General features: G+C 39.0%; 1 protein-coding gene across 1 annotated transcript; it reads left to right on the plus strand.

The window, feature by feature from the left end:
• Positions 1-1,185: 1,185 nt before the first annotated feature.
• On the plus strand, positions 1,186-9,451 carry anos1b (anosmin 1b). The gene is made up of 4 exons (XM_048176108.1): positions 1,186-2,392; positions 7,333-7,550; positions 7,827-7,968; positions 8,360-9,451. The coding sequence occupies exons 1-3, from the start codon at positions 2,203-2,205 to the stop codon at positions 7,965-7,967; spliced, it is 549 nt and encodes a 182-aa protein (XP_048032065.1). The 5' UTR covers positions 1,186-2,202; the 3' UTR covers position 7,968; positions 8,360-9,451.
• Positions 9,452-17,271: the final 7,820 nt, after the last annotated feature.

Consider the following 17,271-nt stretch of genomic DNA (forward strand, 5'->3'; position numbering starts at 1 on the left):
CGGCATGGTCTGAAGATGATACGGTTCAATTTTGGTGAAAATCGGAGCAACGGTCTAGGAGGAGTTCGAAAAAGTAGGTTTTTAAAGAAAAACAATATGGCGGACAGGAAGTTCAGCCGACTATGGCAAATTTGATATCTGTGTTCTCGGCATGACCCAATGAATCAACAGAGATCAGTTTCATTACAATCGGTTAATACAGTCAAAAGTTATTAGCATTTTTGAAAATTTTGTTATAACTTCTGACCACAAGGTGGCGCTGGTCCGAAACTTCTCAGGCTCCTTCAGGGCATTGTGCTGATGACCCATACCGAGTTTCGTAATGATACGCTAATGCGTTCGTAAAATACAGCATTTTAGCACAAAATTCAAAATGGCCGACGGCCAAAATGGCCGAAGTGGGAAAATTGGATATCATTCGTCTCGGCATGATGCCCCAAATCCAACGAGACCAAATTCATGATTTTTGGACAAAACCATCAGAAGTTATAAGCAAAAATAGCCATTTTTCATATCTCCGCACCACTAGGTGGCGCTGCGCCGAAACGCTGCTTGTTGCCTCAGGTCATGCTTGTGATGACAGGTACCAAGTTTGGTTTGAATACGATAAAGCGTTGCGGAGATACAGCCTTATGTCTATTTTAGCAAGCACTACGTACAATTCGTTCGCGTGTTTTTCGAAAACGGTTTGAGGAATCAACTTGAATTCCATAACATTTTGTCGGCATGGTCTGACGATGATCTGGTTCAATTTTCGTGAAAATCGGAGTAACGGCCTAGGAGGAGTTCGAAAAAGTACGTTTTTCAGAAAATTCAAAATGGCGGAAAAATTTTCATGACGGAAAATGACGTCATAGGGTGTTCGATTCGTCTTGAGCCAAGGAATAAGAGGAAAAAAGAATTGTGTTTCTAGCCCTTATGGTTCAAAAGTTATTAACATAAACATAAGTGCAACTTTGGACAGCTGGTGGCGCTAGAGGGATTGAGTTAGAGACTCCAAATTTGCTGTGGACAAAGGTCAGACTGTCCTCTAACTGTGTGCCAAATTTCACAACTTTCCCGCAAGCGGTTCTATGGGTTACCATAGACTTCAAGAGCGGAAGAAGAAGAAGAAGAAGAAGAAGAAGAAGAAGAAGAAGAAGAAGAATAATAAAAAAAAAAAAAAAAAAGAACGCCAACAATAACAATAGGTGCCTCCGCACCTTCGGTGCTTGGCCCCTAATAAACGGAGCAATTCCAATAGGGTCCTCACACCATCGGTGCTCGGGCCCTAAAAAAGGATAACAAGGGACTAGACATGGCACAGGTGTTAGAAATTAATTGATAAGTTAAGAAACTAACAAGGGTAACTATGGGTCTAAACACAGGAAGTAAACACTGGGAACAATGGAAACAGAAAAACACTTCAAAATAACAGTCCAAATATCAAAACCAAGAAACACAAAACTAGTGAACATGTAACAATTCTAGCACTTTTTACCATTCATAACATGCCAAAATTTAATGAAAACAATAATCTTTTTTTTTTTCAGTTGCTGAAATTTTCGTGCATCACTAGTAGGGCAAAACTGCTACAGCAATATAAAAGATGCATGGGCATAAATTTGCATATTTTTTATGTTATTTATAGATTTTATCTTAAGTAAACCTATGCCATACAGACAATGATGCACAAATGTTCCAGTTCATACTATCTGCTTAAGCAGCTTGCCTTTTAAAAACTAAATAAAAATAAAAAAAAAGTGAAAAAATGATGACAAAATGTTTATTTTGTGGTGAATGATCCCTCTAATGCCTCCAAATCATTATATCTTCTTACATTTCAGATACTAATACTAAAAGATGATGTCACTATCAAACCTTGGCATGACCCTTGAATTTATTATTACTGCGTCTTGTTCGTACATCTGATTTCTTTGTTCCCTGAAGTTTATGCAGCTGAATAGTGTAACAGATAATGGCACTACTGCCCAAGAGCGCTGTATTTCCACACATGATCTGTCATCTCTGGCACTGGACACAATAGACACAATGTGGCCGTATCTTAGTGTGATATCATTATGATACAGATGGGTGAATCGGTTATCTGATCCGTTTTCAGCAGACTAGGAAGCAGTTACTTAAATGTGTTTTTCATTTACTCTTTCATTTCATTATGAGTTCATTTCCACAGACAATATACTGTTATACTGAGTAACAACTATGCTATTTTCTGCTCTTCAGGGAACACATTTTGTGATTACTGGCCTGTTTTTTGCCTGTAAGTACCGTGTGGCAGTGAAGCCCATTATAGAACAAGAGCAGAGGTCTGAGGTCATGACCTCTGTTACCACTCCACTTTGCTTATCACTGATGGGCAGACGGAAAAAACTGACTGCCTGTGCCAAAGATGGTAAGATGATATCTAGCACAAGAGCCTTCAAAAAGATTTATTGTTATCGGTATCAGAGAAAACATCAAATTTGTTGGGTGAATCTCACATAAATATGTCACCCTCACATTTCACCCTAAAATCAAAAGAAAAAAATCTGTATAGTTAAGCTTAGTTCACTTTCGAAAGGGAACTCGTGCTGCATCGAAACGCTAGGGGAACACCTCCACATGAACCGGTGTCTGAAACATTTATCAAATCATGGCAATATCATAATGACTGGTGACAGCCCATGACATCATAATGGTGCGACCCGACAGTATATAAGGGGTGCCCAGATAACATGTCATCCTCATTTCGTCTTCAGGGACTGTTATGTTTAAAGCACTATCTGGCAAAATTAAACACACAGAGAAATCTAGAAGGTTTACTAAGCGTGTGGATCCATGTCCTCGTTATCTGACACCAGATGACACACACAAGCTGTGTGTTCTCTATCTGGGGGAAGAGCACACACAGGACGTTCTCGAGGGAGCTGTCTGTGCAAATTGTGAGCGTTTTCCATTGAGAACGCTCCGTACTCATCTGGCTCTCTTCTCGAGGAAAGAGAGTTCAGCATCTGAGCCTGGTGGTTCTGGTCCAGCTCGTGCTTAAGCAGAGTGGAAACTCAGATCATGGGGTTCCCAGATGGAGCTCACCAAACATTTTGAGAAGGTCGTGGACCTCTCGAGCGGTTCAAGGGCTCGTGAGACAGAGCTGCCGGGAGAGGATGCATTATCATCTGCATCCTCAGATCCAAAGGCCAGTGCTCTTCCAGCCAAGCAGGAGATGGCTGAGGAGGATAGAGAGGGTGAGTTTACTGAATCCTCTCAGCCACCCTGTCCCGCATATGCTTAGCTGTTGGAAATTATGGAATGTGCTGCCAGCAGATTACAGTTGCCATGGCAGTGCGTTAGGAGAGAGAGCATGCACGATAAAAAAGAATGATGATCTGTTTCTCTCTGGCCATAATCCTACAGCTCCAGTGAGCCTTCCATTCCTTCCTGACCTGCATACTGAGGTTGAGGGGGCATGGAAGAACACATATTCTACAAAAAAAAAGGCTCAAAAGGGCTTGAAACGGTGGTAGACCTAACGTTTTCCATGGTGTTAGGTCGCCACCCTCTGGCCGCAGGTTGAACTGTTTTAGGTCTTGGTTACTATTTAAATACTGAAGTATTTTCTTTGTAGACCACTGTTCCCTGTGTAGGGTTTGTGGAAGAAATATGGGTATGTGTCGATGCCACCAACTGATAAGAGGGTTTGCTAACTATCTTGTGTTCTGGGTAGACATTGACACTGAAATATCAGACTCTGCCATCTAAGCCCCTTAAAGTGACATCTCACTTAAATGGCAGGGCATACGAGGCAGCGGGACAGGCTGGTGCTGCTCTGCACACAATGGCTACGTTGCAGGTGTACCAGGCTGACCTGCTGAGGGACTTAGACCAAGCTACATTCTGCTGAGGTCTGAGTCCTCATCCAGACAGACTGGACCTGGCCCATCCTGGCCCGAGGGCTACTGACAGGGCCAGAAGACTAGTGTCACCTCTTGTGCGCCCCCTCTGTGGAGGAGTAGGACACAGAGAAGGCAAGACTCTAGAAAGAAGGATTTGAGGTGGGTGATCCATCGAAATTGCGGTCAGCGTTGTCGATGGATCTCCTCACTCTGAGGGTGATCAGAACTACCCTCTCCATTCTTCTTTAACCTCAGGTGCTTCTTACATCATTTGGAACTGTTCCAGGTCTTTGTTAAACTATTGAAATACTCATGTATTTCTTCTTTCTCGGTCAGCAAGGTCTTGCTGTCAGGTGGTTGGCCTTTCTGGAACCCCTAAGACCGCAAGTTACTATGTGTAGCTGGCTTGGCTAATCTAGTTCATTTTCGTATTCTAGCCTATAGCCTGGTCGACCTTTTAGGTCGAGCTTGTACTCTTTTCATTCTGAGGGTGGGTTTGAGTACTTAGCTCTCTAAGTCTGGTCATTAAGTTGAAGGCTTCTCTTTAGGCCTCCCAATTAGATCAGCCCTTAGGCTGGGAGCACTCCCCTCACGAGGGTCCCTTCTAGAGTGCACAGCCTCCTTAGCACCTTGAAACATAGGTGCTATGTAGATCATAGGATCGAGCAGATTAACTCCCCTCACTTGCAAGGGTTGATGGCACTTCGCTAAGTCCTGCTCTCCAGGGTGCGCATCCAATGAGTTGGTCTAATGCCCTCTTGCAGTCCCTCTTTCTGGATGTCTCTTCATGAGACTTATGTATTTAGGAAACAGACAGGTTGTTGGCAGACTAGGTTACTAGTAGAGCTAGAAACCAGGTCAGCCTCCCTGGCGGCATTCAGGGTTGACTTTGTTCCCCTGAAAAGTGACTGGCTGGGGTTCCTTCGGGCCCCCTAGCCACAGTCCCTTAAAGGGACCCCTTCTGTTGAAGTTGTTGGTTCCAGGCCTTTGAGCGGCCTTGGCAGGCCTTCATGTGTTAAGACCACTGACAGCCCAGTTGTGTACCCATAGGGAGAGTGGGTCTGGCATTTCATTTGAAACAGCTTGATTTTGACAGTTGTCGCTGCCATACGTTGGCATGCACTCCCTTCAGCATGGTGGCGTGGGTATATCGTTCCCCTAGTGCAGTGGTTCCCAAAATTTTTAGAGTGGAGTACCCCCTGAGGCATTCTGCGTGCCCCCTCTCTTCCACTTAGACTACACCTTTTCCATTAAGGGACAATATTTGCCCCCTAAATTGACTTTCCAGTGCATTTATTATCTTTATAAATAACTTTACAACATATGTTTAACAACAATAATGTTTTAAATAGAAAAAAAAACAAAAATGGAGAAACATGCAATGATGATAAAAATGTAAAAAAGTGATTATTTTACATACTAAAACTGCCAGTAGGTGGCGATAAGTCACCGAGTCACAGAGTCATTCGTTCATTCAGTAATGCAGTAAAGCAAGTGGCTGAATTTATGAATGAATCATTGAATCAATGACTTTCACGAACGATTCATTCAAACAGATTCGTTCACGAAACGCCGCTGTGTCTGTTGTAGTTCTGAACTCACAAAAGGTATGTTTTGTATCAAGAGTTTGAATCTTAAATTGATCTCTATGCACCTTCTGTGCCAGTCTACAATCTACAGGTACATTGTCGAGAACAGCAGTAATGTAGCGCGATCTGCTAAGTCAGCAGACTCTGATGTAACCTATAAGCACCCATATGCACGCTGCTTATATAGAAATGGATTTAGTCAGTTTGACCGCAAAAGATGTGGTATTTTGATTGGATGTCATGCATTTACGGCATTGTCATGAAATACATGCTCGGTTTTAATGTTATTTAAAGCTGGGGAAGAATTAAATGAATGACAAAACTCAGCATTTTGTTCGCGTACCCCGTCTGTCACGTCAGTACCCCAGTGCTACCCTAGTGCTTCAACGCAGCGTCTCATTCCCTGTTCTCAGGGAACGTCTCAGGTTACGCATGTAACCATGGTTCCCTGAGAACAGGGAATGAGACGCTGTGTCTTTCAACCATGCCCCGGGGCCCGCCTGCATACAGTCCCTTCAGATGATAAGTGGAAGACATGTTATCTGGGTACTCCCTATATACTTTCGGGTCGCACCATTATGATCGTCATAGGCTGTCGCCGGTCAATATGATATTGCTGTGATTTGATAAGTGTTTCAGACACCGGTTCACATGGAGGCATTTCCCTAGCATTTCGACACAGCATCTTGTTCCCTGTTCTCAGGGAACCATGGTCACATGTGTAACCTGAGATGATTTCATTAATGCAATGCAAAATAAATAAATAAAATAAAATAAAATAAAATAAAATTGGGTGAAAATCTGACCAATGGTCTAGGAGGAGTTAGAAAAAGGTTTTCAAGGAAATTCAATATGGTGGTCGGTGAGTTTGACTATGACATAATTGGTATCATTGCTCTCGGTATGACTCACGGAATTTATCAGATCAGTTTTAGTAAAATGGACAAAATAAATTAAAAGCTATTAGCATTATTTGAAATTTCATTATAATTTTTTACCACAAAGATTTTTTTATGATAAAATTCAAAATGGCCAACACCCAAAATGGCCGACATAGGAAAATTGGATATTGTTTAACAGCTTGCCGGCCTGAATCTAAAGTTGCGTGATTTTTGGTCAAACTATTCATAAGTTATAAGGAAAAATTAAAAAAAAAAAATCATATATTCTGACCACTAGGTGACACTGTGCCGAAACTGTGCAGGTAACCTCAGGTCATGGTTGTCATACCACCCACCAAGTTTGGTCTGAATACGCTAAAGCGTTGCAGAGATATAGCCTCATGGCCATGAGGCTGTTTGTCAAATTTGTTATATTGGAGAGCGATATGACTAATCAACTTGAATTCTATAACTCTGTCGGCATGTCCTGAAGATGAGTCTAGGAGGAGTTTGAAAAAGTAGGTTTTCTGGAAAAATCTAAATAATGGGTGCAATCAAATCAACTGGAGCCAAGAAATTAGAGGAATTTTTTGTTTATAGCCTTTACAGTTCAAAGGTTAGCATGAACATGAACAAATTTGGACAGTTGGTGGCACTAGAGGGTTTGAGTTAGAGACTCTAAATTTGCTCTAGATTATATTGAGACTGTCCTCTATCTGTATGCCAAATTTTATAATTTTCCTGCAAGTGGTTCTATGGGCTGCCATAGATTCAAGAGCAAAAGAAGAAGAATACTTAATACAACGGATAAAGTAGGTGCCTACGAACCTTCGGTTTAGTTTTTTATGTAAAATGTATTTATGTCTTTGATTTTTTTTTTTTGTGAAATGTGAGTCAGACAGTCATTCTGAGGTTCACCCAGGATTTTGCAAATGTTATGACAGAATTTTTTTTATCCTTTATCATTCATATCAGTGCAATCTCTTTTCCTAGAGCGCCATCCTCAGTTTAAAAAAGCCCTGCAGCGGCCTGAGAAACTGGCAGCATCGTTCCAGCCAGTGAACAGCTCCATACAGGCAGTTTTCAGCTGGCAGGTGTCACCAGAGAGCACAGGCCAGATGCCCATCACTGGATTCCAGTTCTCCTGGGTCAAAGTGTCCAGCAGCAGCACTAATGGCACACTGATCTCCCAAACACACATCCTGCCTCCAGTGAGTCATGTAGCTTATTGATAAGAACGAATACAAACAAAATACTAAAAGATGAATGATTCTAAGCAGAGCACAAAATACATTTTGACTGATTTATCGACCATTTGGTGGATACTTTTTAAATGTGATGTTTTTTTTTTATGTTAAAATACTTTCTTATTAGTGTATCTGCAATTTTTTAAATGCTGATAGTCAAGTTGAAATGGAAAATGCTGTCAGTAGATCTTGAGTTTTATTGCACCCGTAACATTGATCTGTGAATGTTTTGTCCTTCAGGATCAGCTGTCACTCACTGTAGACAAGCTCCAGCCAGAGAGTGTGTACCGAGTTGAGGTGCAGGTTCTGTCTGAAGCAGGAAGTGGACCCTCAGTGGCCAAAACGCTCCACACTCCTCATGTGAATGGCACACTCCTCTAAGGTACAGATCATACCTGCCAGCACCAAAGAGACCGCTGTGAATGAACGTACTCAAAATGCATTACAAATGCTTTTCATACAGACAGTGACACGAATATACTGTACCTTTTCTATAATGAACATGTTTTCAATTTATAGATTATTAATTGTGTTTAAAGAGTGTTTTGCAGATGGTAAAGTATGAATGACAAAAGTGTTCATGGATTTTGAAAAATGTGGTCATTGAATGCATTTTGCGTGAAAACAACGAAAAATAATTTACAGTTTGGTCCGCATAGACTTCTGTTTCACTGAATGTGTGAAGAGTTTTTAAAATGTGCCTTCAATATCGAACAATGTTTGTTAGCAATTCAAAAAAAAAACTAATATAAACTTCTTCTTTTTTTTTACAGATGGAGAAAAAAACGTGAGAAATCAAGCTACTCATACATAAAGTGCTTGTGATGTTCCTCATTTGGACACATGCATCTGCTAAACGTAAAAGCACACTTCATCATCACAGAGAAAATGTTATCAAACTCCAGAATCTCCCAGCTGTTCTCTGTTGTCATGGAGATTGTGTATGGAGGCATCTCCCACCAGACCAGCATGTTCACTGAAGCAACATGGAAGTGAAGTGTTTAGCTCAGTGTACTGTAACGTATGAATGTTGAGTAGCCAAAGAGTGCATTAGTTTTGTAAAAATGTGTAGCACTGATGTATTTAGTTGCATATATTATGTGTCCTATTATTTTATTGACATTTATGTTTTCCATACAGAAGTGCCAATGGGCCTCATTCATGAAAACTCAATCAGTATGATTTTCTGTCTAAATAGCTTGCAAAACAACTGCCATTGTTTATGTTACCTTTTTTATTATTAATTTAGAGGACACTTTATATATAAATCATGTTTCTTTTATGAGAATCAAACCCAATGAACATCAAAGTTCATGTTTACGAATTTTACACAGAAATTCATTCTGTTTGTGTTTCATGAATAATACCTAACATCAATATTTTTAATGTAATATATTAAATTTAAACACAGCATCTCTAATCTGATTACCAGCCCTTGGAATTCATCTCAGATGGCAACATTTGAACAGGGTCATTTCTGAACAACAGCATGTCTGATTTTATTTATTGTGAATGTAATTCATTAATCTCAAGTAGAACAGTGTAATATACTAAACTTTCTATGACAAATAATGATATATGTCAGTGCCTTATACTGTATCAGTTATCAGGCTAGATCTGATTGATTTACAGAATACGTCTCAGCTTTAGCTGTCTATCTGCCTTTACAAATGACTCACAGCAAATAGAAACAGCAGAAAAAGTGCTGTGGATACTGCTGCTTAAATTAGGCAAATGTTCTTTAGACATAAAATGCATTTTTAAAGATGTATCTTTGTAGAATATAGCATACTGTTTTTGTAAATATTGAATTTGGTGCATAATCTATGGTTTGCTGTCATTTCTAATAAACTAGGTTAAATAAAGCTCCACACCTTTCATTTATAAATATTTGTGTCCATCATGAGAATGTGAGCTGAACATCAACAGGAATATTCCTAGAGTTAGAATGTACAGTAATTGAAACATCTTCTCTATATTCACAGCAGCGACATCTTTGATTTTTAACGGGAATGAAAGCGAGGCTGTGAGGGATATACAGTAGACGTACATCTCTTCTGTGGGTTTTTTTTTATTATTTAATGTGTTTTTGGATTAATGATGAAACGCTGCAAAAATATCTTTCCAAGAAGTGATCAAGGAGCTTTATACAGGTTATTTATTTATTTATTTATCTATTTATTTATTTATTTTTTTTTACAGCAGATGCCAATGAAAACATGGTAAGTCTATTCCTCATAGCCTTGTCATGAGAAATTGTGTCCCCCAGGAATTAGGTCTCCTTTAGGACCCCTAGTGATCCCAGTGGTTCAAAGGACATTTAATCTGTAGTATTTTTAGCACCTAAATACAATTCCTGCAAAATCACGTTATGATATTATTTAAAATGCATTATAATGACCATTAATCTTAAATTACATGGCTTATATACTAGTACATAACTGAAGCTATAGGTTGTGAATTTAACCATTTCACATTCTTACTGTTTTTTAGTTAGCTCATATACTAGCATCGCAAACTACCTGATCTACCTGATTAGCCTGCTAGCTTAGCTTATATTATGTTTTTTGCTTCCAATATAGTTACCAATTATGTTTCAAATTGATATTTGTTTGTACTTAGCATGACAATGAATTTATTAAAAAATGTATTATAGTGTTATATACTATACTATATTGCTATTATTGTGTAAAATTAATGTTAAACTACTTTTATAGAATATAGTTGCAACAATTCTTATAAAAAATACATTTTTAGGCATGGTTGTGTTTCCAGTTTGTTTTAATATGCAATACATATTTCAAGCATGTTGTTTGTGCACTTAATGTAATAAATATCATACAATAGTTAAATAGGTTATTCCGGAGACCCGCACATGACATGCAAGAAAAAAAGTAAATCGTGCGCACGATTTCTCATGAAGCCTTGCCTCACGCCCCATGAGGCCTTGCGTCAAACGTGGGAGCGTCTTCCGGTTCTAAGTAAACAAGCTAGATGTGACACTCATTCATTCAACAGTTGACAGTAATTCAAGATTTAACGATCCAAACTTGCGAACGTTTGTTTTTTACTTAAAGATTTAAGATTCCGGCATCAATATTTGAACAATGTTTTACAATAAAAAATGTTACAGTAATAGTAATTTATTAATTTATGTCAGGAGTGCACATCAATCATGCTAAATCTAACTGATATTTATATTGACATAAAAAGAAAACACAGACCTATTCAGTTGCGCCTGCTTCCTTTTATTTGCGATCACAAGAACGCAAAAAACAACTCCACTAAGGCTTTTAAACAGGCCCGGCTCCAGATATGAGATGAAAGGTGGGCCAAATGATATTCCAGGTGGGCCGGTCGGATTGGTGGGAGGGTGGTGGGCTTTAATGCTTTAATCTCACATGTCTATTGATATAGATAAGGCAATTGTTAGGGTTGTTTGTTATTGTTATAAACTATTATACTATTTTGAAAAATCACATTACAAAATATAATGTGAGATAACACAAATAATATTTGCTACATTTATTATTTTAATTTTTTTGCACGAGCTGTTTATACTGTACAAAATTAGAACTTTTGTCCAATACCTCCTCTAGGGGGGTCCGGGGGCATGCACCCCCGTAAGAAAATTTTGTACATTTTAAGGTTAAATGCATCAATCTGGTGCACTTTGGAAGCTCAAAATTAAGAGCTTCAATTCATGTACAGTGTGCACATTGAACAAAGAAACAGCATTGACTTGTACCTGGACATTAAAGAGGGCTCAAACATCTTTTTAGTTGTGATATAAAGTCTACATCGTTTTAGGTGTTTTAGGATGCCAAACAATTATAACAATAAAATAATAATATAATAATGTTTTAGGCCTATATAATTAGGCTATACATATGACAGTAATATCCATATAGGCTATTGTAACAAATGCACTCTAATATATATAGGCTATATATATATATATATATATATTGGTTAGGCTACTTTACACAACGTATAGGAAAATTAAAATACTTGTAGCCAATTTCTAATCCTTGAGCTTTAATTTTGATCACCAAATCGCCAGCTGATCGTGTGAGCAAAGTGCGCACTTCTCTTTAAAACACGCAGCACAAACAGACTAAATATATACTTAATCACTGTATTTTGGTGCTTTATTAAGGCACAAAGCCATTACGGTTTCGATTTTAGTTCATTGGCAAAATACAATGTAGAGACCATTTATGTTTTAAATTTTCGGTTCATTAGGAAACGGTGGCGGCGCACAGGGTCATTAATGGGAAACACTGAATGAATGAATGAATGAATGAATGCTAAAGTTGTCATATCAGTTGTTATCATAACAAAAACGCTTCAACCGGACCGAACGAGAGTCTCGAGGCCTGCCGCTGCTCTGAGTGAGTGACAGGAGGCTGCGATGTGCGTGAACTCGCTGTCATACGGATACTGTAGAGAAGCGGTATTGAACGGTTTAATATATTTTAGAGATATGTTTAGAAAAAAATATATATTTTAACAGCACTATTAAGAAACCTCTATGCTGTATGCTGGCCAGACTTTTTTTGCAATGTATTTTCGGATTATATTGAACAAGATATAAAACGGAGACATTTCAGGGGACAGCTCCAGTCGGGGACGGAGCACCAAAAACCGGGACTGTCCCCATTTTTTATAACGGGGACGTCCGGTATTTGTGCTTTTGACACCATCGGAAGCTGCTGATGAACTCGACTCATCAATTTCTCCGACCTCATTGCCGCGAATGGATGAGGAGGTGGTAGCTGTGTCCTGGTGAGCTAAAATGGTTTTCTTTTGTCCTTTCGGAACAAGAAATCTGTGCATGTTGTATTTTATTAGGCTAGTGTGTTAATTGAGTTCACTAACAGTTCTAATTATTAATAAAATGAATTGGCTGTTACTGTCGTTTATTGCTTTATAATTCAGCACGTCCGTTTACCTCAAAGGTTGCGAAGTGAATGAGCTAACGTTAAGTCTTGTCTGTCTCGGAGGGAAAAAAGAGGGGGTTGGGCAGAAATTAGAAAATAACGTGTCTGGAGCTGAATTGAATATCGCACTAATTTTGTGATTGGCTGTTATGTGGTGTGGGGCCAGGGTGGGCCAAGCCTCTGATTGGGTGGGCCAGGCCCACCCTGGCCCCCCCGTGGAGCCGGGCCTGCTTTTAAATCCAAAGGCTTACACATTTAGAAATATATTGATAACATACCCTATGTTTACGTCACTTTCCTGAGCATTTCTATTTATTTTCCTCTAAATTATGTTATGATTGCTATCCGAGGATGTTTGCGCGATCTCTTCGTCTATCTATCCTGATCCTTTCAGCCAGAGCAACAGAGGGAGCTCATGAGAAGACAACAGGAGTTATGAGTTATACGAGTTAACCGGAGTGTGTGAATCTGTGAAAGATATGCATTTGTCAGGAATCAACAGGCACAGGGAAGAGACAGATAAAACATTAAACCAATTAAATACACGATTATAATCACATAAGAATTGTCTTCGTTCCTCAAGCAGTCTCTGATATTTTCCACAAACGTGTGTATTTATTATCGCAATGGTTAACATAAGTAGCCTTTAGCATCGCATATATGACAGTGGAAACGCGACTGGCTCTGGCACGCACGACACGTTAGGAGTCAATAATATCACATCATAAGGCTTTGGTGCTAGCATCAGTGACAGGTGAAGTACAGACAGCGGGTTGTTCATGTATTGCAGGGTCAGGATGCTCTTGTAGTCATGCAGCAGCACTTTTGTGGAAGGTCAGTAAAGAGCAATTAAGGGCACGTTTATTGTATTGTGATATTATTAACTAATAATGTAGTAAACTGAGATGTTGTCCCTGAGCACCGTAACGACAGTTGCATAAAGATTTGCAACTTTACAAAGTAAACAATGATCCAAAAAACACTTAGCCTCTTCGCTAATTAGCACACAAAATACCATTGGTATGCTGCTTCCGCCGCCTCACCGGAAGTTGTACCCACGTTCTCTTTTACAGTAGCGCCCCGCGGAAACAGGTGGATATAAGTGAAACGGCTTCTGGAACAAGAACAAATGTAGACCACGGGTTGATTCTCGGGAATTGATTGGATGGTTACATGGTTGTGGTTTGCTATTGGTGGATCTCATGTGAGTGACAGGTTGCCCTGCCCTCATCATCAGAGAAGAAGAAGATATGTTACTGCAAGAGGGAGTGGACGTTATTTTTATTCAAGATTATGAGGACACATGAACTTAAAAAATTATGTGCACGGATTAATCATTCGTAATAAATACTCAAAACTCCGTAACAAATTAAAGCTGCAAGCAGCTTTTACTGGGGTTCAAGCATTTATGGCCTTAAAGCACATATGCGTAAAGAGATATTAAGTTTTGTTTAGCAAGCATGTAACTACTTAAATCATACAGGAACAGTTATGATATATGCTAAAACAAAGAACAGGCTTAAACAAAAATACTTGATACACACTAAGCATGCTTACACACACACACACATACATAAACACAGACACATTTTCTTGTAGATTCAGTATTTGAAACATGATGGGTAACAATGTTTTCTGCAAATCACATAACATCATTTTCAGGTTTCATTTTACTCATAATGTGGCACAACTGTTAGAACTAATACTCTAATGGAAATGAAGTGATGAATTTTGATTAAAAAAAAGTGATAGTAAATGTTAAAAATAATGATTTAATTAAGTCTAAATATGAATTATTGAACAATATTAGTGAGTATTATGACAAAATTACTATTTTGACCAGCAGAGCACCAATCACTGGCTCACTTTCATTTTCAAAGTCCCTGTTTTGTATTTCAAGTTCATTATCCATGTTAACTCCATTAAATGTGCTTACACACACATTTAGTTGCAGAAATGGATATTTGAAATCATTAATGAGGTAAGAAAATGCTTATTCCAGGTTTCCCCTTTAGAAATCATCATTTTCAGGTCTCAATGTAATTGTAATGTTATATTTATTGCAAAAACATACAATAAATGAACAAATGTGTACAAAAGTGGTAAACCTTGACAAAATGTGATTTGTAATATTATAAGGATTTATATAGTTTAAAAGGGATTTTAAATGACAAAACCTTGAAACTGTGAACTATATTAGTGGCCTTCTGCTGCTCTCTGGTGGCACTAAATGACAGTTTAATTTTCAGGCAAACCAGTTTTTTAAAGGTTTTTTGACAGTTATAGCACCACCTATTGCCTGATCTCCACCACTTTTTTTTTTTTTGAGGTGTCCTCAGAGTGTGCCCATACATATGTGTTAATTTTGGGGAAAATATATCATTTCATTTTGAAGTTATAGATACTTATAGCCTACATATGAGAGCATAAAAAATGACCCATGAGCGACTTTGATTGGAATTTTTTGCCACCTCCTATCAAAATTTTGACATTTGGGCATTGATATTTAATTAACTAACTTAGGTGCCGTGTTTCCTACGCTGGTTTCGTCTTGAACCGTCTAATGGTTTTGAAGATATTCACAAAAGTGTTTTAAGCACTAAATCTCAACGTTGCCCAAACCATAAGCCGAAACCTGGCAAGTCTGGTATCGTTGGACTTGGCAAGGTTTCAGGAGTCTAAGGACGTGACTCCCATGAAAATAAGTCAACCACACCCAAAATTATATACATTTTCAGCCAAAACCATTAAAAATATACACTCACCTAAAGGATTATTAGGAACACCTGTTCAATTTCTCATTAATGCAATTATCTAATCAACCAATCACATGGCAGTTGCTTCAATGCATTTAGGGGTGTGGTCCTGGTCAAGACAATCTCCTGAACTCCAAACTGAATGTCAGAATGGGAAAGAAAGGTGATTTAAGCAATTTTGAGCGTGGCATGGTTGTTGGTGCTAGACGGGCCGGTCTGAGTATTTCACAATCTGCTCAGTTACTGGGATTTTCACACACAACCATTTCTAGGGTTTACAAAGAATGGTGTGAAAAGGGAAAAACATCCAGTATGCAGCAGTCCTGTGGGCGAAAATGCCTTGTTGATGCTAGAGGTCAGAGGAGAATGGGCCGACTGATTCAAGCTGATAGAAGAGCAACTTTGACTGAAATAACCACTCGTTACAACCGAGGTATGCAGTAAAGCATTTGTGAAGCCACAATACACACAACCTTGAGGCGGATGGGCTACAACAGCAGAAGACCCCACCGGGTACCACTCATCTCCACTACAAATAGGAAAAAGAGGCTACAATTTGCTCGAGCTCACCAAAATTGGACAGTTGAAGACAGGAAAAATGTTGCCTGGTCTGATGAGTCTCGATTTCTGTTGAGACATTCAGATGGTAGAGTCAGAATTTGGCGTAAACAGAACGAGAACATGGATCCATCATGTCTTGTTACCACTGTGCAGGCTGGTGGTGGTGGTGTAATGGTGTGGGGGATGTTTTCTTGGCACACTTTAGGCCCCTTAGTGCCAATTGGGCATCATTTAAATGCCACGGCCTACCTGAGCATTGTTTCTGACCATGTCCATCCCTTTATGACCACCATGTACCCATCCTCTGATGGCTACTTCCAGCAGGATAATGCACCATGTCACAAAGCTCGAATCATTTCAAATTGGTTTCTTCAACATGACAATGAGTTCACTGTAATAAAATGGCCCCCACAGTCACCAGATCTCAACCCAATAGAGCATCTTTGGGATGTGGTGGAATGGGAGCTTCGTGCCCTGGATGTGCATCCCACAAATCTCCATCAACTGCAAGATGCTCTCTAAAGAATGCTTTCAGCACCTTGTTGAATCAATGCCACGTAGAATTAAGGCAGTTCTGAAGGCGAAAGGGGGTCAAACACAGTATTAGTATGGTGTTCCTAATAATCCTTTAGGTGAGTGTATGTTTTTAAAGCTTTTTAACAGTTATAGCGACACCTATGGTCTGATCTCCATAAAAGTTGACATGCTTCTTGAGAGTCATATGCTGCATGTGCTCACTTAATTTCGTGAAGTTCTGAGTTTTCATTTAGGATGTATAGGCTTTTGAGTATATTTTGCCTCGCCCATTTTCTAAATGACCCTGTTATAGCGACCCAAAGGGTAAAGTTCAACTTTTATTTTGATAATTATTGATCTAGAGAGACCAGAGAATTGTCCTGCACTGGTTTTGTTCCGATCGGGCGAAAAACCTAGGACTAGTTCACAAAAGTAGGTTTTTCAGATATTCGTGAATCATTTGAATGATGAATAATGAACGATTTGATTGACAGCATTAGTTCTTGAGGCAAAGTTGTTCAGCATGAGGAGATCTATATTTTGTGGATCTGTGAAACTGCATGTGATTACAGAGGCGTAAAACTTGTTAGCGTCAACTAGTGGCCAATTTCTTTCAAAATTCTTACAGACCTCTAGGACCATGAGTCGAACATGCCCACTGAGTTTCGTTCCGATTGGCCTCCATTAACCTTGTCTAATAGGTGCTCAAACTTCATTACCGATGGCGGACATGTTTTTTGAGATACACCAATGTCCTCATAGACTATCATGACCCCTTGGACCAAGACACTATATGCCACATTTCAAGTTGACTGTTGCATATTTACAGCTGTTTTCAAGTTTTTTTCAAGATTCACGACTATGAATCAAAATTGCAACTTTTTTTTATATATACAATTATTGATATTC

The sequence above is a fragment of the Megalobrama amblycephala genome, linkage group LG2, assembly GCF_018812025.1.
Source record: "Megalobrama amblycephala isolate DHTTF-2021 linkage group LG2, ASM1881202v1, whole genome shotgun sequence".
Taxonomy (NCBI): Eukaryota; Metazoa; Chordata; class Actinopteri; order Cypriniformes; family Xenocyprididae; genus Megalobrama; species Megalobrama amblycephala.

Excerpts from the sequence above, each read along its gene's own strand:
- anos1b (XM_048176108.1), top strand. The coding sequence starts at position 2,203 with ATGCTATTTTCTGCTCTTCAGGGAACACATTTTGTGATTACTGGCCTG. Across the intron at positions 2,393-7,332 it reads GACTGCCTGTGCCAAAGATG|AGCGCCATCCTCAGTTTAAA; the intron begins GTAAGATGATAT and ends CTCTTTTCCTAG. Across the intron at positions 7,551-7,826 it reads AAACACACATCCTGCCTCCA|GATCAGCTGTCACTCACTGT; the intron begins GTGAGTCATGTA and ends TTTGTCCTTCAG.